Source organism: Mastigoproctus giganteus, chromosome 6, assembly GCF_048544385.1.
Source record: "Mastigoproctus giganteus isolate SK-2022 chromosome 6, ASM4854438v1, whole genome shotgun sequence".
Lineage (NCBI taxonomy): Eukaryota > Metazoa > Arthropoda > Arachnida > Uropygi > Thelyphonidae > Mastigoproctus > Mastigoproctus giganteus.
The window spans coordinates 205,927,510-205,951,615 of NC_143580.1; the positions used below are offsets into that span (position 1 = coordinate 205,927,510).

General features: G+C 37.2%; 1 protein-coding gene across 1 annotated transcript in view; it reads right to left on the bottom strand.

Annotated features, from left to right (window-relative positions):
• The window catches only part of LOC150084900 (regulator of microtubule dynamics protein 1-like), a 131,801-nt gene that overhangs the window by 53,791 nt on the left and 53,904 nt on the right, over positions 1–24,106 (bottom strand). Inside the window, exon 5 of the mRNA XM_090376386.1 lies at positions 20,067–20,144. Coding sequence (XP_090232512.1) covers positions 20,067–20,144 — 78 coding nt within the window. The remainder of the gene's footprint in view (positions 1–20,066; positions 20,145–24,106) is intronic.

Consider the following 24,106-nt stretch of genomic DNA (forward strand, 5'->3'; position numbering starts at 1 on the left):
CAATATCATTGATAAATCTAGAAAACAACAATGGGTCGAACACTGAACCCCAGTAACTACACTAATAACATTAGTCCATGAAGAGCAATATCCACTGATTACCACTCTCTGTCTTCTCCCACTCAACTATCCCTTTATCAATAGCAGTAACTTGCCTTTAATGGCACACTGCTCCAATTTGTACAGCAGTCTTTTATGTGCAACAGTATCAAAAGCTATCCTGAAATCCAAGTATATGATATTAAAATTATGCTTTGCATCTAGTTCCTTTGTGACTACTTCATAGTAACTAATCAAATTATTTTCCTCTTAATCAAGATTTCCTCTTAACACACCATGCTGTGTCTGAAGTATAATTGTGGCTTTGTCTAGATGATCCTACATTACTTCTTTAAACATTGATTATTTTCCATTATTTTCCCTGGACCAGAAGTTAAACTAACAGGTAGGTCTGTAATTACTCGTATCACCCTTTGATCTCCCCTTTGTGAATTGGGGATACATTTGCACATCTCCAGTCCACAGGGACCTTCCTTGAATCCAGAGATGCTCTCATAATTATGGCTAAGGGTTTGCTTACTTTCTTTGCTGCCTCCCTTCATATAATTGGATACACCCCATTCATCCCAGGTCCCTTTCTTATGTTTAAAATCAAAAAATTTTCTCTTCCCTTCCCTCTCAGTTAGTACAAAATCATTTAGCTCTCTGTTAGAGTTTGATAAACTTCCAGCATCCCTTTCCCTAAAGAATTCCTCATGTGTGAATGTAGATGTAAAATACTCATTCAATCTGTCAACACCTGAGCAGGATCATCAGTAATTAAACCATCAATACTGAATGGACCAATTTGATTCATCCCCATTCCTTCTAGTGTTTATGTAAGTAAAGAAGTCTTTGCTGTTTTTCTTTTCATTCTTCACAAAAGATTTATTGTAATCTGTCTTCACTTACCTGACCTTCTTTGTGACTTGATTACAAACTAGTTTATATTTACCACAAGCTTCTGTGTTGCCCGATAATTTATATGCAGCTCATGCACTTTTCTTCCAAGAGTTTCATCTGTTCATCTAACATCCATTTAGGCCTTTATCTTGAAGAGGATGGTATTTTCTGAATCATAATTAGGTAATCCAGAATTCATTCAGGGTTTGACAGGTCTAACAGTATTGGCAGTTAGAAACTCAATAAGTGCACAATGAACTGAATGTTCAAAGATGCTTCCATTTAAAATGGAGTAACTCGCAAATGAAAAACCATACAGAAATGCTACTGCATGCATACTAATTAGAAACTACTAGCTATGCAGAGTACCTTTCAGAAGTTTTCCTTTAGTTAGTGGGTGGTTGATTGCTGGAACAAACTTCCATCTGATGTTATTGTTGTTGTGGAAATGGATAGCCTGAATAAATTCAAGGAAGAACTTGAAATGGGATTTTTTTTTTGACTGATTCTATATAAGTTTGCTTCCTTGAGTCATTTGCTGCTACTTAGCAGCAAATGACGCAAGTCACTTGCTTTGAATGTCACCTATCTATCAGTACCTACATAGATAAGTGACATTCAAAATAAACAAGAAAAAAAATTTAAACAGTACTATTTCTTATTAATGTGAGGGCTGCATACACTTACTTCATTGAACATATATTTGCTGTACAGGGAGCAAACAAAAGCTAAGCTCAAGGTAAAATTTATTTCAGTATTTATTTTTCATCCATATTTAAAAAAAAAAAAAAAAATATATTTTTATTATTTTTTTTAAATATTTAATTTTTTTTTTTTTTATGAAAATCCCAAACACAAAAAGGTATTAAAACCTATAGTACTTACTACTGTGCCTGCATTGAAGGTTGGGAAGAAAGAAAATACTTGTTAACATTAGACTTGACTTTCTGTAGATGGTAATTTTCAAGAAATACATGTGAGCAAGGTTGTTCGAGAAAGTTGAAACAATGAGGAAGAGAAGTTGGTTCTGTGAGTTTGAAGTTGGACAGTAAAAGAATGCTGACTGGTTGCAGCATGTGTTTAGACTGGTTTGGAAGAGAGAGAGGGGGAATTATAGAAGCAACTTCAGAAGAACAGAGCTCATGGAATTATCTATAGAAGTCATGCAGCAGAAGAGACAAGTCATAAATTAACTTGTTTTCCTCTTTTGAATGGAGTCTAAAAGCCTGGGGGAGAGAGAGGCTTTAGGGGTGCCACCCGAGATGTGGGAACAATATTTCATGGTAGGGCAATTTTGAGATTTGATGTTCAGAAGAAAAGTAATGCTGATAGCAAAAAAGAAAACCCAGTTTTTTAGATGTAGAGGAAGAAATTTTTGTAATTTACTGATGCAGAAAGAGAGAGATAGTGTAGAAGTCAGGGTGATCTCTAATAGAGATGTGTGATCATACCTAGAGATCAGAGTATCACTGAAGATAAGCACAGGTGCAGAAAATCCTTTTTTTCAGGATATAAGACAGAACTGAGTTTTGGAAGAATTGAAATTAACTAAGTTATTTTTGCCCCATTGGAGAATTACCTGAAGATCATCATTTAAGGCAGTGGTGTATAACCTGCAGTGTACAAATAATTTTTATATGGCCAGCTCGGAAAGTGAACAAAAACAGTATTTTAGAGTTGTGCCACTGCATGCACAGGCATCCAAGAGTCGAGTTCGACATTATCAAATGTGTACATATAGTCCAGTGCAGTCATATGTACACTAAATACATTTATGTACATATTAATCTTTTCATATTGTGAAATTCTACTATTTTCATAAAACTTGTTCATTGTATTGAATTATTATTAATTTGGATTGAATTAAAAAATCATCCTTAAAAATGTTCCAAAAGAGGAAAGTCGATTTGGAGTGTTGTGTTTTTAATCAAAGGTGGACTGGAGACTATTTCTTCATTGAGTACGATGAAAAAGCAGTGTGTTTGGTGTGTAAGGATACTGTGTCAGTTCTTAAAGAATGCAATTAAAAATGACACTATGAGTTCAAGTAATATTACGTAAATATTACGATCAATATAAAGGAGTGTTGTGAAAAGAAAAGTGTTCAATTTACAAAATGAATTAAGAAAACGACAAAACACTGAAAACGTATCAGTCAAGAAATTTATCTGCTGCAAGAGCCAGTTATCAAGTTATACATTTGATTGCTTTTAAAAGTAAACCGTTCAGTGATGGTGAATTTGTTAAAAGTTGTGGAAGAAATTTGTCCGGAGGAACGAACAATGATACAAGACATTAGTTTGTCTTGACACACAATTATGCAAAGAGTAGTAGATACTGGAAAGAATTTGTTCAAACATTTGGAAAACATAAAACAAATGAAATATTTTGGTGTGGCACTAGATGTAAATAACACAGTCCAACTCCTTATCTTCATACATGGAATTAATGATAATTTTGTACCAGTTGAAGATTTATCTGATCTACAGAGTATACACAGAACTACAGGTGAATATCTTTTTGAAAATTTTTGCCAATCTTGAAAAGTTAGGATTAAATATTAAAAACCTGGTAGGAGTCACAACTGACGGTGCAAAAAACATGATTGGTAAAACATTGGGTTTATGGGTAGAATAAGCAAACTATATACATGATTATGAGTCAGTAGAAGGTCATTAATATACAAGAAGAAAAAAGTGGGACAAAGAACTGAACCTTAGGTAACACTAGCATTAGTCGAGAAGTTAGAAGACAGACAGCCAAATACCATCACTCGCAGAGTGGTTAGAGAGAAAACTGGATATCTAATTGCAAAAAACAGTCTGTAAGATAAACGAGAAAAAAAAGCCCAGAAATGCCAACAGCAACTGCTTGAGCTTCACAAAATTTTCCAATAAATTTGCCCATAGATGGGTAACAGAAGCCAAAATATCACCAGTGAATTGAAACTGATGGAATCCATACTAGCAATCTTTAATGAGATGGAAGGTTTCAATACGGTTTAGGAGTTGGCAATTAATGGACTTTAACATTAATTTGAAAAATTAGAAGTAAGTGTAATGGGATGCCAATTGAATGAGAGATTCATCCCTTTTTTGGAACTGGCTGAATATGAGCAAATCTACAAACAGAAGGATAAACACCAGCAAAATAAGAAAGTGGGAACACAGAACAGGAGTATGCTGACGGGCACACGTTTAAAGAAAAAGTGGAAATACCACCAGGACCTGGAGTTTTATTGGCATCAAGATTGTTCAGGATTCTTCCGACAATCTTTTGATGGAAGGCCAGTGGAGGCACTGAGTAGAACGTACTGGGCACAGTAGGAGGTAGCTTTCTAAGATAGTCAATATAACCATTAGAAGAAAACTCGGATGCTAGTAAGTCAGCTTTATCTTTAGCTGAGGAGGCAATAGAACCATGTGGTTTTAACAGAGGGAGTATATATGGGCAAAAGCTGCAGTCAATAGCTTTGAAAAGACACCAGAAAGTTTAACTAGGGTTGAATTTGAAAGTGTCTGCAATTCTACCCAGACACGATAGGGAGTATATGATGAGAGCCTTGTCAATCAATTTGGCCCTGGAAAGATTATGCAAGGATCAAGGGGTAGAATTTTTTTCAGCCTGGTCTGTACTTGTTAACAGGAGAGACTGCTTCTACAGGGATGGGATACACTTAAATAGAAAGGGTGCAAGAATGTTTGCTGATGCTATTGAGGCAGTGTTAGGTGGGTCGGTAAACTGCTAGATTGCGGGGGATACAAGGACTAATAGATTAACAGTAGCCACTGGCAGAGGAGAAAGTGATTATTGCACTCCTTCTATTGGAATGAGCAGAAGCCCGAAAAACAAGATGCAGGATATTTCAGAGACTGCTGGGAGTCATAGTGGTACAAGTAAACACATGGGTCGTGTTAGGGTAGCTAAGAATAGAAACAGGTGCATGTATACTTGCATGTACACCAATGCTAAGAGTTTAGTAAATAAATTTGATGAATTTGAGGTATTGCTCAAAACATCAAAGGCAGATATTGTTGGGATTTCAGAGACGTGGTTTCACACAGATATAAGGAATGCAGAACTGGAATTTGGGGAATACAACATCTACAGAAAGGATAGACACGATAGGAAGGGAGGAGGGGTTATGCTATTAGTTAAGAAACACAAAATCCAATGAAGTGAAGCCAGTTGACATCGCTGGACAGTGCAGTGTCCAGTCAGTTTGGTGTTACATAAGCATTGGGAGATCAAAATTGAGAGTAGGAGAGTGCTATAGGCCTAATGACTCTGATGAGTATAATAAGAAACTGTACAGGGAAATAGAGTGGGCCAGTAAATCAGTAAATCAATGGAGGCAGAGTCTTATAATGGGGGATTTTAATTTCCCAGATATTGACTGAAATTTGGGGGCTGGTCACTCACACACTAGCAAGGCTTTTATGGATGTATTGGATGACTGTTTTCTACATCAGCATGTTCGGGAGGCAACTAGAGGGAGTAATACTCTTGATTTGATTATCAGTAGTGATCCTTCATGCATTAAGAATCTGCAGATAAATGAACCACTAGGTGGCAGTGATCACAGGGTGCTGAGGTGGGATTTACTCAAAGAGGTAACTACCATTAGGAGTAAAGGGAAGGGTTATTGCTTTTGTAAAGGCGACTACGATGGACTGAGACAGTATTTAAATTCTATACAGTAGGACCAACTGATGATGTTACCAACAGCAAATTCAAAATGGGAAGCATTCAAAGAACTTATCTTGGAAGCTACTAGGCTTTACATATCAACTAAGAAATATTGTTCAAGGTTTAGGCCTAAATGGATGTCCGATGAACTAATGAGACATATGGCAGAGAAGAAAAATGCATGGGATACATACAAATTAACACATGACACAGAAGCCTATGATAGATACAAGTTGATCTGTAACCAAGTTACAAAGGAGATTAGGCAGGCGAAGGCAGATTACAAGAAATCTTTGGCAAGGAATGCAAAGAAAAACAGCAAAGAGTTCTTTACTTATGTAAACTCTAGAAGGAAGGGGATGAATCAGATTGGTCCACTTGATATCGATGGGTCAACTGTTGATGATCCTGCTCAGGTAGTTAACAAACTAAATGAATATTTTGCATCGACATTCACACATGAGGAGATATTCAGCGAGGGGAATGCCAGAGGTGTATTCAATTCTTGCAGACAATACGAAGCTAGAGAATCTTGTAATAACTGAGAGTAAAGTGGAGGAGAAATTGTTGAAGATAAACACAAGAAAGGCACCTGGGGTGGATGGGATCTATCCAGTTATATTAAAGGAGGCAGCAAAGGAAGTAAGCAAACCCTTAGCCATAATTATGAGAGCTTCCTTGGACCTCCCCTGAGGAGGTTCAAGGAAGCTCTCACATTTGCACATCTCCAGTCCCCACAGACTGGAGATGTGCAAATGTAACCCCAATTCACAAAGGAGGATCAAAGGCTGACACAAGTAATTATAGACCTGTGAGTTTAACTTCTGTTCCAGGAAAATTAATGGAGGCACTGGTTAAAGAAGCACTGCAGGATCATTTAGGCAAGACTTCAGTTATAGCTCGGACACAGCAAGGTTTTGTGAAGGGGAAGTCTTGCCTGACCAAGTTGATTGGATACTATGATGCAATCACAAAAGAATTGGATACAGGGAATAACTTTGATATTATATATTTGGATCTTAGAAAGGCTTTTGATACTGTTGCACATGGAAGACTGCTGCACAAATTGGAGCAGTGTGGCATTGGTTGCAAATTATTGCAATGGATAAAGGGATGGTTGAGGGGGAGAAGACAGAAAGTGGTAATCAATGGACACTGCTCATCGTGGACTAATGTTATTAGTGGAGTCCCTCAGGGTTCAGTGTTGGGTCCATTATTGTTTTCTGTATTTATAAATGATATTGATGATGGTATCTCAAGCTTAATGTCCAAGTTTGCAGACGATACGAAGGTTGGCAGGGTTGTCAAGGACACTACTGACACTATGCTGCTGCAACAGGATCTGGAAAGGTTGAGCAGATGGGCTAAGAGGTGGCAAATGAAGTTTAACATTGACAAATGTAAAATACTACATATGGGAAACAGCAACCCCAGAGCAACGTATCAACTCTGTGGTACTACACTGAGTGGTAGAGAATGAAAGGGACTTGGGGGTGGTTGTGCAGGCAGATATGAAGTTCTCTGAGCAGTGCAGACAGGCTGCAAGAGTAGCTCATGGTGTATTGTCAATGATATATAGGAATTTTTCTAGCAGGAATAAGGAGGTGATTATTCCCTTGTATAAGGGAATGGTCAGGCCACACCTAGAGTACTGTATACAGGTCTGGAAACCTCATTTCAAGAAGAATGTAGAGCTGCTGGAACGAGTACAGAAAAGGGCAACAAGATTAGTGAATGGAACAACGGGGTGCTCTTATGAAGAAAGGCTTAAGTTTTCCAAATTACAATGTCTGGAGACTAGGCACCAGCGTGGTGATCTGATAGAGGTGTATAAAGCCTTGAATGGTTTGAGCATGCTCAATGCCAATGGGATTCTTCCTCTTGCTCAGAATAATCACCTGAGAAGGCATAAATTCAAATTGAGGAAAGACAGATGTAGTATAGATGTGCGGAAATTTGCCTTTAGCCAGTGGGTAGTTGGTTGGTGGAACAGACTTCCATCCCTTGTTGTGGAAGTTGATAGAATAAATAAGTTTAAGGCTCAGCTGGACAGGTATTTTGAACGAACAGAGGGGTGAAGTGGAAGTGGGTGCTTTTTTCTTTTTTTGGCTGGTGCTGCATAAGCTTGCTTTCTTGCATCAAATGTCTCTACTAATGCTAACTACCATTTAGACTGATTAATAACTGCTTTACAATTTGTGCAAACTTTAGTGTAGCTGGAAAATGAACCTGGAGATTTGGTTATGAGCCAATTGCAATGTACAACATCTTATCTTGGACAACCTTGGCACATTTATTAGAAAACCAAGTTTTATATAAAGGATGAGATATTAAGGTGGAGTGTGGAATAAAGGATTTCATCGCTACAAGAATGATTTCACTGACATGATCTGAGCAAACATTTACATCAGAAGAATTAAAACAGTAACTCTCTGAACCAGAGAAAAGAAGAGTATAAAGCTCACAGATCATCTCATTTTGAATTTGTAATGCCAAGCAACATGAGGTTGAGAATGGCTATTAGAGAAAGGCTCCATCGGAGAAGAGACCACAACCAAGTTTTGATCTGAGGCGCCTAGAGGAACATTAACCTCAACTGTGTACCAAAAACCTCACCCTTCAAAGCACAAAATACTTTGAAGAGTTGTTTGTTAGAAAAAGATCAAGAGTGTTGGGTGTGTTAGGATTATCCACCATTCTGGTAAATAAATGAACAATCTGTGTGGGGTCATTAGTAATTGCAAAAACCTCAGCATCTCGACCAGCTGGGTCCTTTTGACTAATAAACAGAAGCTAGATGGAGTTGTGAAAATTAAAATTGCCAAGGAAAATTACCTCAGTGTGAGGAAAGTTGGAGTGCAGAAAGTTAAATTTCAAAGAAAGGAAGTCAGAGTTCAAAGTGATTTGTGAAGTTGAGAGAAGAATAGAGGCAACAGATGTATTTAATAGAATGAGGAGGAGATATTTTATACCAGGGAAGACAGAAAATAAGAGATTATAAATTACTAAGTCTCTGATGGGGAATATCAGAATGGACATATGCACAAGTATCCCATTTGATGAAATTGTACAGCAAATAATTAAGACAACTGAGATGAGCAGTGGCTGAGCAACTGATAATTGGGATTCTGTTAAAAAACAAAAAAAAAAAAAGATCAAAATTATGTACCAGGTACATAATGAGTTGCTGCCGCTCTACTCTGAGACTGATAGTATCATTGATAATGTCACAGCAGTAGCCATTTAAAAACGTCTTTACTGCAGGAACTCATTATGAAACTGGTACAGTAAAATAAAACATTATGAAAGTAAAATAAATAAAAAAGGTATTGCTATATTATTTTTATTGAAAAAAAAATTTCAGTACAATGAAATAATTTGTATAAAATATATTATCACAACACTAAAATTACTGGCCTACAGTAACTGAAATATATATAATTCTGACACTCAAATTATTTTAATTCCCAAGTGAATACTCCATCGATTGCCATTCCATTATAGATAGTATTTACTAAAGTATTTGACTTAATATCTAAATTGAAGACATCTTTCTTAAATTTACAAAACTTCTTTCCAGCCTCAAAATTTAATTCTAGATTTAAATTACCAGTGAGAACTATAGTTATACAATCCAGTGGCTCTTCCAATAACTTTGCACCTTTTAATGTCAAGTACAACACGTGCACATCGGGTTTCGTAATGATTTCAAATAACAATATCTAGGTAACGTAACGCTTTTTTTTCCAAATAATGCCTGTAAAGACATTTTAAACGTCTAAAAAGTGGTGCTTGGCAGACTGCTGAAGGAAATGAACATTATTGAGATTGGAACTGAGACCACATATATTTGTGAAATGAACGAGCAAGTTTTTGGGAGATTAGATCTTTTTGAAGTTAAGTTTGTTCTATTAGTTTCATTTTGTTTATTAAGTTCACTTTGTTCTATTAAGTCTGTTCATGATGTAGTGGTAAAGTAAAAGTAGAGAGGGGGGGGATTTGTTGTATGAAGTAATAAAATTTTGGGTATTAAGTACACACAGATTCAAATGTTTAGTATCATTGTTGTGGACTCCAGGATTTTCCCGATTCTCTGCTGAGTCCTCAGTACTGAGCATAGCCCAAGCCATTAGTTCTGGCCAACAACAGAACATGTTTTGCCGTTGGCAAGACCCAACAGGCATATAGCAGCCAGGGTGCACCAGACATGTGGCTAGGGATTGGGCAGGGTCTAGTGCCCCTACCCAATCTCTAGTCACATGGAGGCATGCCAGGTTCAACTATCAATGACTCTTTACTGGGATCCCAGGGTAGCTGGGGGCCCAAGTAGTAAGTGAAAGAAGTTGGTGATAGTGGGAAAAGTATGGGATGTTTGGATTGGGGGGGGATAAGATGAGAGTAGTAAAAGAATAGAGATTGTAGTGATAGACAGTGAGTAAATCCCACCCTGGAAAGGGGTCAGCAAGTCCACCTAGTGGTGGGTCCCAGGAGGGGTTGATATCCTACCCTCTAAGGGTTAGCGAGAGGTTCTCTGGTAGGGAGTCTACTAGGTCGAGGGCGCTGACCGGGCTAGCCAGGTGGGTAAAGTGCCTGCCTGGCAACCCAAAGGTCGCAGGTTTGAATCCTGCCTCGGGCTTGGATCACAGTAAAATGCAACAACTTTGGGAGGTGCATTATGGCCCTAGAAGCTTATGCGCCAACAACTAACAAGAAAAAAAAAAAAAAAAAAAACTAGGTCAAAGCCTGTTTTCCACTCAGCATGACTGAGTCAGATTCAGACCACTACAGTTCTAGCTGTAGTGGTCTGAAATGTCTTCCAAGTTTGGTGGTCGCTATCAGTGGGTTCCTCTTGTCGGGAATTATTCTACGATATGGTGGAACCTGCACGCTGGTCATGTCCAGGCAGGATCCTAGTTCAATTGAGCCATCAGACGTCTTCACCGTTTGAATACACGTTCTGGGAATTCATCAAATACTACAAAGTTTTCCTTTTTTTTTGTATAAGTAGAGGTGCCTGTTCCAGTGCATATAGGCATTCGCAGGTCTTTGTAAATCGGAGAAATGAAGGTAAAGTGGTGGGCCGTCTCTGTCATTCCACAGGTGCAAGCAGGGTTTTCTACCTGGCTCAATGCATGAAGTTTTGCGTTGAGGCTTCCATGTCCAGTTAGTAAAACACTCGTGTGTAAGCTTGATATGAACCATTTGTTGAACTGTTTGGGATGCTCCTACACTGTTGGCATGTAATTATGGGCGGTTCTTCCAAGTGGGTTGGCAGCTCAAGAAATCTGCTGTTGGTGTTGTTTAGGTCCAAAACTATGTTGTTGTTGTTGCTCCATGGTAGGTTAACACAACAAGAATACACCCAGCCTTGCAATGATCGCCCACTATACACACTAGTCAGACGCCCACCAATCACTGCCTGGCAGAGTAGAGGCAGCGAGATTATACACTAAGTAGTAGTAGTACTAGAAGGGCATATGATGCAAGAAAGCAAGTGTATGAGCTTATGCAGCATCAGCTAAAAAAAAAAAAAAATCACACCATTCCCTCCAAATGCCTGTCCAGGAGGTCCTCCTCAAATTTATTTAACCTATCAACTTCCACAACGACAGATGGAAGTTTGTTCCAGCGATTAACCACCCACTGGCTAAAGGCAAATTTCCACATATCTATTCTTCATCTGTCTTTTCTTAATTTGAATTTATGCCCCCTTAGGTTCGTAATCTGAACAAATGGAAGGATCGCATCAGAATTCAGCTTGCTCAACCCATTCAAGGCCTTATACACCTCAATCAGATCACCACGCACCTCAATCAGATCACCATACACCTCAATCAGATCACTGCAATTTGCAGAACTTAAGCCTTTCTTGGTAAGAGGACCCCTTCATTCCCCTCACCAATCTTGTTGCCCTTCTCTGTACACGCTCAAGCAAATCTACATCCTTCCTAAAATGAGGCCTCCAGACCTGTACACAGTAGTCAAGGCATGGCCTGACCATTATACAGAGGGACAATCACCTTTTCCCTGCTAGTAAAATTCGTATATATCATTGACAGAACCCCATGACCTGCCCTGCCCTGCCCTGGCAGTCTGTCTGCATTGCTCAGAAAACTTCATATCTGACTGCACAATTACTCCCAGGTCTTTTTCATTTTCTACCACCTTAAGTGTAGTACCGCACAGTTGGTACGTTTCTCTGGGGTTACTTCTACCCATATGCAGTACTTTGCATTTGTCAAGGTTAAACTTCAGTTGCCACTTCTTAGCCCATTTGCCCAAATTTTCTAGATCCTGTTGCAGTAGCACACTGCCATTATTGTCATTAACAACCCTGCCAACCTTTGTATCATCTGCAAACTTCGACACTAAGCCTGATATACCTTCATCAATATCATTGATAAATATACAAAACAACAGTGGATCCAACACCGAACCCTGTGGGACACCACTAAAACATTAGACCACGAAGAGCAGCACCTATTGATTACCACCCTCTGTCTTCTCCCACTCAACCATCCTTTTATCCATTGTAGCAACTTACCCTTAATACAATTCTGCTCCAATTTGTACAATAGTCTTCCATGTGCAACAATGTCAAAAGCTTTCCTGAAATCCAAACATAAGATATCAAAATTATTTTTTGCATCCAGTTCCTTTGTAACCACATCATAATATCCTATCAAATTTGTCAGACAAGACTTTCCCTTAACAAACCCATGCTGTGTCTGAATTATTGCTGCAGTCTTGTCTAGATGATCCTGCAATGCATCTTTAACAAGTGACTCCATTATTTTACCTGGAACAGAAGTTAAACTAACTGATCTGTAATTACTCGTGTCACCCTTCAATCCCCTTTTATGAATTTGGTATACATTTGCACATTGCACATCTCTAGTCCATGGGGACCCCCCCCCCCGAGTCCAAGGATGCTCTCATAATTATTGCTAAGGGTTTGCTTAGTTGCTTTGCCGCCTCCTTTAATAAACTGGATAGATCACAGGTGCTTTTCTTATGTTTAACTTCAACAATTTCTCCTCTATTTTGCTCTCAGTTATTACAAAATCATTAAGCACCCTGCTACAATTTGATAACCTTTTGCCATTTTCAAACCTTAATAATTCCTCATATGTGAATGTAGATGCAAAATACTCATTCAGTTTGTTTGCTATCTGAGCAGGATCATCAACAGTCGAACCATCGATATTAAGTGGACCAATCAGATTCGTCCCCTTCCTTTTAGAGTTTATATAAAAGTAAAGAAATCCTTGCTGTTTTTCTTAACATCCTTTGCAAAGATTTCTCGTAATCTGACGTCACCTGCCTAACCTTCTTTGTGACCTGATTACAGAGGAGCTTATATCTGCCATAGGCTTCTGAGTCGCTTGATAATTTATATGCATACTATGCATTTTTCTTCTCTGTCACGAGTCTCATTAGTTCATTTGATAACCATTTAGGCCTAAACCTTGAACATCATTTCTTAATAGGTATGAAACTTTTAGTAGCTTCCACGATTAATTCCTTGAATGCTTCCCACTTACAATTTACTGTTGGTAACATCCGTCAGTTGATCCCACTGTACAGAATTTAAAAACTGTGAGACCACTGTACTCACCTTTACGAAAGCAAAAACCCTTTCCTTTACCCCTGATGGTAATTATATCTTTAAGTAAATCCCGCATCAGTACACTGTGATCACTGCCACCTAGTGGTTCCTTTATCTGCAAATTTTTAATACACAAATGATACTGTTGATAACCAGATCAAGAGTATTATCTTCTCTGGTTGCCTCTCGAACATGCTGCTGCAGAAAACAATCATCCAATAAATGCACAAAAGTCTTACTAGTGCGTGAGTGACCAACCCACAAGTTCCAGTCAATATCTGGGAAGTTAAAATCCCCCATTACAAGACATTCTGATTTACTAGCCCACTATTTCTCTGTACAATTGTTCATTGTACTCATTTGAGTCATTAGGCCTATAACACACTCCTACTCTTATTTTTGCTTTCGAAGTGCTTATGTCACACTAAACTGACTCAACAGTGCACTGTTCATCTATATCAACTGGATGCACTTCTTTTGATTTTATGTTTTTCTTAATTAACAGCATAACACCTCCTCCCTTCCTATCCTGTCTAAGGTGTATTGGCAACCCCGAGACATTCGGGGTTGCCAATAGGTTCGGTCTGGTGGACCATTTAGTTGCTGGTCTGCAAACCTTGTTTTAGAGCTGTACCCTCGAAATATAAGGAAGATTGAATCATATCACGTTGTCCATCACAACCTCAAGAGATATCAATTATACTGAATGATCGAAGAAGTGGGATCGATTTCAAATTTCATTTTTCTGTTGGTAAAGGTTTTCCACGTAAAGCAAGCTGAAGTGAATCAGTTATAATAACCCTGTATTTCATTTTGTACTTTAATTTTTTTCCTTTGTACTTTTCATTTTATTTTGCAATTTCAGCATCATCCATAAGCACTATCCATAGAGAAGAAAAGACCATTGTGGAAAGCTTTGCTGTACTTTCATATATGAATTGTAGTGTAAATTGAGAACACTGTTCTTTTTATTCAACCATAAAATTCTGCTGTGTCCATTTTTAAAGAGGAAATTTTGATTTCAAACATGACAAAGGTTCAGGAAGGCCCATTTCTGTTATAATTATGGAAAATATTGATCAACACTGATTACGGAAAACAAAGGTTTGATTTGGGTGGACTATCTAGCCACCAACCAGTGAACAGCATTTTAGAGCCGTACCCTTGAAATATAAGAAAGATTGGATCTTACCGCGAATCTCATCATAACCTCAAAAGACATCAATCATAAGGCATAATGTAAGAGATGGGCTTGATGGAGCTTTGTTCTGAAGACTAAACATAGGTTTTACCACTTTGAGCCTCCAATAAGCAAAGTGGTGGTATTGCATTAGTTGATGGAAGTCATCAACATATTACACTAGTTGATGGGAGTCATAGTATCTTGGTCACGTCACACAGAGGGATGGCATTTCTGTGTGGCATGGACACCACACCTTGACCCCTGCTTACATTGGTTTACACCTGGGTGGTTACCATCCCATATATTAGATGCAGCATTTTAGGATTTAAGCACAGGAGTTATAACAGGTGATATAAGAGTTCACACAGGAGTTTGGTTGGTGATATTGGAAGTGGTATTTTTGTTTTTCCTAGCAATCATTCCATTACATCATGGGAATGAGAGTAGCCTTGTTCAGTCGAAGTTTTTACAGCTCAGGAAAATAGAGAGGTTTCTTTCTGTTTTATTAACTTAAATTGGCATATTAACTTATTTTCTAGAGTAGCTTTATATTCCTAGTTACGATACTTAGTTTAAATTTTAACTTAGATAGAGATTTTGTAGGTTATTACTTAGTATCGGTAAGGGTATCCAATCCACGTGTTTTACAAATTTTGCAGAGCCGGCGAACAGGAAGTTTTTTAGCTATATTTAGCCACTTTATTGACTAACTGTTACATTAAATTATTTTCTATAAGTAGCTTATAGACCTAGTCAAGATCCTTGGTTTATTCTGAATTGAGACAGCAAGATTTTGGAAGTTAATTAATACTTAAGTGTCCGTAGATTTACCGTTTGTAACTTGCCACCATTGTTATACAATACATTATATCCCGAACTAGATAGAATTAGCTTAGTATAGTATATATTATCAATTAATCAGTAAAATTTATTAATCTTGTTGAACTTCACTGTCAATTAAATTGTACTTTTAACTAAATACAATTTAATTGACAATGAAGTTCAACAAGATTAATAAATTTTACTGATTAATTAATAATATTATAACTTAGATTTTACAACTGAAGAAAGGCTTAAATTTTGTAAATTACAGTGTCTGGAGACTAGGCACCTGCGAGGTGATCTGACTGAGGTGTATAAAGCCTTGAATGGTTTGAGCATACTCAATGCTGATGGGATTCTTCCTCTTGCTCAGAATAATCATCTGAGAGGGCATAAATTGAAATTGAGGAAAGACAGATGTAGGACAGATGTGCAGAAGTTTGCCTTTAGCCAGTGGGTAGTTGGTTGGTGGAACAGACTTCCATCCCTTGTTGTGGAAGTTGATAGCCTAAATAAATTTAAGGCTCATCTGGACAGGTATTTGGAACGAACAGAGGGGTGAAATAAGAGCGGATTTTTTTTGGTTTTTTTTTTGGCTGATGCTGCATAAGCTTGCTTTCTTGAATGATATGCCTCTACTAATGCTAATGACCTAACAACAGCCCACCATCATGATGGAGAGAAAGCATGGGATTTGGTTGCCACAGAATTCACCGAAATTTGGTCCACTTGAATCACATGTGCTACCTGAAATCAGCTCCATCAGTGTTTTAGACTCCCAGATATGACAAGGTAGGCTCCTAGTTTGTCATATCTGGGAGAGAGTCTCTGATAACCCTCAAAGACCAAAAATTTCCTAACCGATAAGAAAAATTTTAAAGCCCTGTCTGAAAGAAGTTTTTATTCAGCTCTTCTTTTTAACTAAAAACTGCACAAATATTCCGTTAGAAATTCACTGCACTATTCACACTCACAAGAAAGTTAAATCAACTGACCTCTTTTGCTCTGAATTAAGAATAACGGGGAATCTTTTCGTGTCAGAAAATGAATATCTTATCATCAAATTTAATATTTTTAGGAAAGTATGAACAAAAGTTAATGATCAATTCTGAGTACTTTTGTTTCATATCCATTTTTACCACTTGCTTCAATTTCAGTCCTGGAAAAGCATTAACCTTATATTTTTCCAAATTTTCATTCATACGAGGAGCGACACAAAAGTAATACCTATTTTTTTTCCTGAAAAAATTTATTTCCTACAACTATGCCTTTTGCATCAATTAATCCTCAATTATTAATAAACACACTTTTATTTTACCACAGATTCACCATAATTTTCTATGCACTTCTGCCATCTCTGAGTCAGATGCTGCATTCCAATCCTGTAAAAGTCCTTACTCTTGTTCTGGAGGGCTTCGTGAACATTGTACTTCAGCTGGTCATTGTCCACAAAATGGATTCCATGGAGTGCATTCTTCAGCAGGCTAAAGAGGTGATAGTCGGAAGTTGCAAGATTCAGGCTATGAGAGAATTGAGGAAGAACAATGCACCCCCAGTTTGCAATGGCCTCCACTGCTTGCAGACTGGTGTGGGGTTGTGCATTGTCATGGAGAAGAAGAACCTCATTAAAGTTTTTGTCCGGTTCAACTCTACAGATGCAGGCTTTCAACTTTTTCAACATTTCCACATATTGATTCGAGTTGATTATGGTGCCACATTCCAAGAAGTCCACGAGCAAGACCCCATCCTTGTCCCAAAACACTGTCGCCGTGACTTAACCAACAGAAGGCAGTCTTTTGAACTTCTTGTGCCGTGAATTTTGATGGTGCCACTCCATTGACTGTATCTTCGTTTCAGGGTCATAATAGTGGACCCAGGTTTCATCACCTGTTACTGCATGAAAGAAAAACCTTTCCTTTATTCTCGTAGCACTGAAGAAGTTCCATACAGATGACTTGCTGGACTTCTTTTTGTGTCAGAATTTTTGGGACCCACTGGGTGCAAACCTTGTTGTAGCCTAGTTCCTTTATGATCACAACAGGTTTTCCTATACCTACTGCATCTCACAATTTGAATGTTGTGATGCGGCTGTCTTGTTTGATCAATGCATCAATCCAGCTGTTGTTGTCTGTTGTCACTGATATTACTGGTTGGCCACTTTGGGGTTACCCAATGTCTAATTGTACTCACATCTATAACACTGTCACCATAAACATTTTTGAGATGCATATGGATTTCGATAGGTGTCACTTCTTCCTTGGTAAGAAATTCAACCACCACTCTTTGCTTGATACATATATCTGTAACATCCACCATTGTGAGTTATCCATGTGCTGCACTCATGAGACAAATAACAGCACCACTTAGTATAGTGAAACTAGAGACTGTTAGTGACATGCAAAATGATCTATGGTGCCAAATTTGAAAGCAAAAAATTAGGAGCCATTACTTTCATACCGTTCCCATAAATTCAAGTTTCTTTACAATCAAATTTGCTTTACAAATGGTAATAAATGCAGTTACATGTGAACCCTATAAACCTGAATTTAATTTGAGTCATGTAAATATATAAATCAAATAAGAAAACCTTGTCAATCACAATTCATCAAGGAAGCAATTGGACAGACCAGAATTTATGTAGAGGAGAAATAAATGAAGCTCATAAAGTTGAGTTATAATTTTCCCTCTGGATATCCACCAAGTTATCAGGATACAGATGTCAGTATTTTCATGTATTTTTAATTAATTTTCAATTTGTTTTTTACGAGTCTGAATCAGGCATAATTAGGTGTATCTCCGTGGTACATGCACCAGAGATTGAGAACCTACTTTCTAGTGAATTTCCTCAATAAGGAATTTCACTAGTATGTCATCAAATGATTTTTTCCTTAATGTCTTCTGACATTCTTTGTAGAAATAAGATCTACTTCTTTTTTATTTTTCTGGTATCAAATCTTTATTTTGAACTCAATTTTTGCAGTGCATTCATCCAAAATTATTTGTTACAACACCCTTTGAAGTTTGCTTTCTTCAGCACTTCAAACAGTCAACAATCCTTTATGAAATTTAAAGTTATTTCCTTATTATAAAGAACTGTATTAAAAAAAAAAAAGTTTTTTTTTAAAACAGTAACATAGTGCACTGTCTCAAATGATGGTGATGTTGCAAATGGGCAGAAAGTCAGTTCAACCATAAATCCTACCCTATGAGGGATTCAGATTAATAAGAGTATAAACCCCTGAAACTACAAAATCAATTTGATATACCTTCATTATGGTGAAGCACTATGTGCACAACCACAATGAAGGTAAAGTCCATATTAAGTGAAAAGGGCAATTAAGCTGCTGCTCTTAAATAAGTCTTGATTTTCCAAAGCTCATGTATTAAAATGTGGGATGATACGTTGAATAAAATGTGAATACAATTTACAATAAATTGTAACATAGTGAATAAAAGTTTCTTCATCTAAACTACTGTATCAGATCATCAAACTAAGTAATTATCTTAATTCTCTGAGGATGAACACATTCTACTGTGTTCAAAATTGTTGACATGATGCACAAGATTTCCACATTAAGTTGAGTCATCTGCCAGTATTTTCAACAAAATAGTACATAACCTTGACACACCAGCTGTACATAGAAAAATGCTTTAAGTGAAGCATCATGTGGATGTACCTTTACAGAGATAACCAGCTAAGAATGATTAACTGCAAAACAAGACAGTTCAAAGAGGTCAAGTGAGATTTGTTTCTCCAAAATTCCAAACATTGCTAGAACACTCTCAAGTGGATGTGTCAAAAAAAAAAAAAAAAAAACATGTGACATGCACATTTTCAGGTGTGTCAGAAATGCAGCATGTAACATGATGTATTAAACTAGATGGGTATTTTTGTCAATCTCAAAACGGATTTCATTCAGATCAGTTGTATGTCAGCACTGCATCTATTTAAAAATAAAATCCTAAAAGATAAAACCATACTGTTCACTCCAACTACAAATTTCAATGAACAAATAAGTATTCCGAAAATATTTTCATATTACCGTATGTCAATATAGAGCTTTGAATTATTGGCATTTCTGAATGAGAAAATTGTGAAAAAAAAAACTGTGTAGAGGGCATCTCTGAAGTAATGCTGGCTGCAGTTATTGTAAACTTTAATCAATGACTGAAAATGGTTTTTGGATGCACAGGGATCAAAATTTACCTGAAATCTTGGAGCTAAATTATAAATTGGGAAGTGACAGAAAAATAACTGCTCGATTTTTTTTTTTTTTTTATTGATGTTAATTTAAGGTGTTTATCTATTGCTAGCAGAAAAAACAAGAAGCCAAATGTGCTGATTTAAATATAATAAAAAAAGAGCTTATTATATTATAGTAAGCTCTTTTTTTAATATATTTAAATCAGCACATTTGGTTTCTTTTGTTTTCTGCTAGCAATATCATAAGACATTGTAAAGCACATATTTCATATCAAACTGCATAAGAGAAACTGTGTCTCTCTTATCTTATTATAGTTTATTTATTTACACTTTTTCTTTTTTCTTTTTTTTTTTTTTTTTTTTTTTTAGAAGATTGTGATTCTTTTATCCAAAATACTGGATACCAATTGCTCCAGAATTTCACTGTTTTCAAACTTAAACAATTGCCTTAAAGTCTGGATACAGAAACTGAACCATTTTACTTTACTTATGTAAATGTAAATTTATAATGAACAGAAAGAACAGTAATTACATTTTACACAACAGAAAGACAATTAATAACTGAAATATCAATCTTCATTAACATTTAATCATTCATAAACATTTATCCTACTTACCTCATAGCACCACCTTCCTAACATGTGGTAAAGTGTTGGATCGTGAGGTTTTAATTTGAGGGCTTCATCTACATGCTTCTGTAAAATTTAATAATTCATTAAGCAAAGAAATAATTTAAATTTTATATTTTTTTATTATAAAAATATTTTTATATAATTATATTTTTATATTTTGAAGTTAAATTTATAATTTGAGTTGTATTCAACACGTTCAAACTAATATTATAAAGCTGAATTAATTTTATGCTAAATGATGAATACATATTTGGAACATTTCATTAAGGTGTAACATGTAACAAATGTTTCAATTATATATATGACTTTATAAACAGTTTATCCAACATGATAATTAGAAACCCAATACTACTCAAACAATCTTCTATTCCTTCTCTTAAAAATAAATTTTATCTGTATATCCAGATGGCTCAATTACATATTTACTAATGAAAGCTTGATAAAATCATTTGGAAGTAAAGTAGTGAAATCATCTGGGTGCAGACTGCACAAAATCATTTGTGCAGTCTGCACCCCAGTGATTCTTTATTTGAATGGCCAGTGTGGGAGAGATGGCAATAAGAATCAAAAGGAAATCTGAAAACCTGCACATAAATATGAAATTACAAAGCATTATCTCCAATGCTGTCATTTGAAACCTACGTAACATAGAAATATAACTTTAAACATTTATAGTATGCTATGTAACAAATTAGATGAAACCATTCTTGCTGACTTCCTTTCAGATGTGGCTATGCAGTGTTGTATGCAAATGTTAGAAATAGCCAATCAGATAACACACACAAAAGAAGTAAGAGGAATCATACAGTCCTTATAAGAAAAAGGCAAGACACCAATATAAATTTACAAAGAAATTATGACTGGGTATGGTGAAGTCTTCTCCACTAATGCTGGTGTCCCCCAAGGTTCAGTTCTTTCCCCCACTCTTTTCCTCTTGTATATTAATGACCTTCTTCCATTGACTGGAAATCCTATCCATAGTTTTGCTGATGATAGCACATTGCATTCCACTTTCCATTTTGAGAAACCTTGCCCTGCTCAATCAGCTTCAACTTCTCGAATATCTACTACCAATTCCTTAAATGCCGATCTCCAGGTAATTCTCTAGTGGGGCAAAGACAATTTAGTTGATTTCAATCCTTTTAAACTCAGTCTTGTCTTATATCTCGCAAAAAGGATTCTTCTGCTCCTATGCTTATCTTTGGTGACACTCCGATTTCTAGGCAAAATGATATATCTCTTTTGGAGATTAGCCTGACTTCTAATTTCTCTTGGCACAAGCACTTTACAAATACTGCTTCCTCTGCATCTAAAAAACTTGGTTTTCTCTTTCGCTCTCGGCATTACTTTTCTTCCAAACAGCTGTTCCCTCTGTAAATATCGCAAATCCGCCCTATCATGGAATATTGTTCCCACATCTGGGGCGGTGCCCCCAAAACCTCTCTCTCGGGCTTCTTGATTGCATTCAGAAGAGGACAGTTAAGTTAATTAATGACTCCTCTCTAACGGAGTCTCTCCACTCGCTGTCTCATAGATGCACTGTTTCTGCTGCATGCCTTTTCTACAGATACTTCGATGCGCACTGTTCTTCTGAATTGGCTTCTATAATTCCCGCTCTCTCTTTAAAAACAGTCTGAACACGTGCCGCCACCATCCATTTACTGTCCAACTTCAAACTCACAGAACCAACTTTTCATCTCCCTCATTTATTCATTCAACTGCCGTTTTCTGGAACAACCTTCCTTCATACGTATTTCCTGAAAATTAGTCTACAGAAGTTCAAGTCTAATGTCAACAAATACCTTCTTTTGTCTTCTCAACCTCCAACCCAAGCACATTACTAAGTACTATAGGTTCTAATACCTCTCGTGTTTGGGGTTTTCATAAAAAAAAAAAAAATGCTTCCCATTTAGAATTTGCTGTTGGTAACATCATTAGTTGTCTCACTGCATAGTATTTAAAAACTGTCTGAGACCACTACAGTCACCATTACAAAAGGCTTTTCCTTTACCCTTGACAGTAATTATATCATTAATTAAATTCCACATTAGTACACTGTGATCGCTGCCACCCAGTGGGTCTTTTACCTGCAGATTCTTAATGCATGTAGAATCACTGCTGATAATCATTGGTGTGTGTGTGTGTGTGTGTGTGTGTGTGTGTGTGTGTGTGTGCGCGCGCGCGCGCAGCGCGCGCGCGCGCACATGCAGTGCCACCATCTTTCTAACTATTAAACTAAGAATAGTAGTAGTAGTAGTAGTAGTAGTAGCAGCAGCAGCAGCAGTGGCATTTGATGCAAGAAAGCAAGTGTATGAGCTTATGCAGCATCAGCCAAAAAAAAAAAAAAAAAAAAAAAAAAAATCACACCATTCCCTCCAAATGCCTGTCCAGTTCCTACTTAAATTTATACGACCTATCAACTTCCACAACGACAGATGGAAGTTTGTTCCAGCAATTAACCACCCACTGGCTAAAGGCAAATTTCCGCACATCTAATCTACATCTGTCTTTTCTTAATTTGAATTTATGCCCCCTTAGGTTCGTAATCTGAACAAGTGGAAGGATCCCATCAGAATTCAGCGTGCTCAACCCATTCAAGGCCTTATACTCCTCAATCAGATCACTGCACAGGTGCCTAGTCTCCAGCCACTGCAATTTGCAGAACTTAAGCCTCTTTTGGTAAGAGGATCCCTTCATTCCCCTCACCAATCTTGTTGCCCTTCTCTGTACACGCTCAAGCAAATCTACATCCTTCCTAAAATGAGGCCTCCAGACCTGTACGCAGTACTCAAGACATGGCCTGACCATTGCCTCATACAGAGGGATAATCACCTCCTTTTCCCTGCTAGCAAAATTCCTATATATCATTGACAAAACCTCACGACCTGCCCTGGCAGCCTGTCTGCATTGCTCAGAAAACTTCATATCTGACTGCACAATTACTCCCAGGTCTTTTTCATTTTCTACCACCTTAAGTGTAGTACCACAGAGTTGGTACGTTTCTCTGGGGTTACTTCTGCTCATATGCAGTACTTTGCATTTGTCACGGTTAAACTTCAGTTGCCACTTCTTAGCCCATCTGCCCAAATTATCTAGATCCTGTTGCAGTCGCACACTGCCATTACTGTCATTAACAACCCTGCCAACCTTTGTATCATCTGCAAACTTCGACATTACTTCATCATTGATAAATATACAAAACAACAGTGGACCTAACACCGAACCCTGTGGGACTCCACTAATAACATTAGTCCAAGAAGAGCAGCACCCATTGATTACCACCCTCTGTCTTCTCCCACTTAACCATCCTTTTATCCATTGTAGCAATATACCATACCATCATAATACCATCATTCTGCTCCAATTTGTACAATAGTCTTCCATGCGCAACAGTGTCAAAAGCTTTCCTGAAATCCAAATATATGATATCAAAATTATTTTTTGCATCCAGTTCCTTTGTAATCACATCATAATATCCTATCAAATTTGTCAGACAAGACTTTCCCTTGACAAACCCATGCTGTGTCTGAATTATTGCTGCAGTCTTGTCTAGATGATCCTGCAATGCATCTTTAACCAGTGACTCCATTATTTTACCTGGAACAGAAGTTAAACTAACTGGTCTGTAATTACTCGTGACACCCTTCGTGAATTGGGGATACATTTGCACATCTCCAGTCCGTGGGAACCTCCCCTGAGTCCAAGGATGCTCTCATAATTATGGCTGAGGGTTTGCTTAGTTGCTTTGCCGCCTCCTTTAATATAACTGGATAGATCCCATCCACCCCAGGTGCTTTTCTTATGTTTAACTTTAACAATTTCTCCTCCACTTTGTTTTCAGTTATTATAAAATCATTAAGTATCCTGCTACAATTTGACTGCCATTTTCAAACCTTAATAATTCCTCATGCGTGAATGTAGATGCAAAATACTCATTCAGTTTGTTTGCTATCTAAGCAGGATCATCAACAGTCGAACCATCGATGTCAAGTGGACCAATCAGATTCATCCCTTTCCTTTTAGAG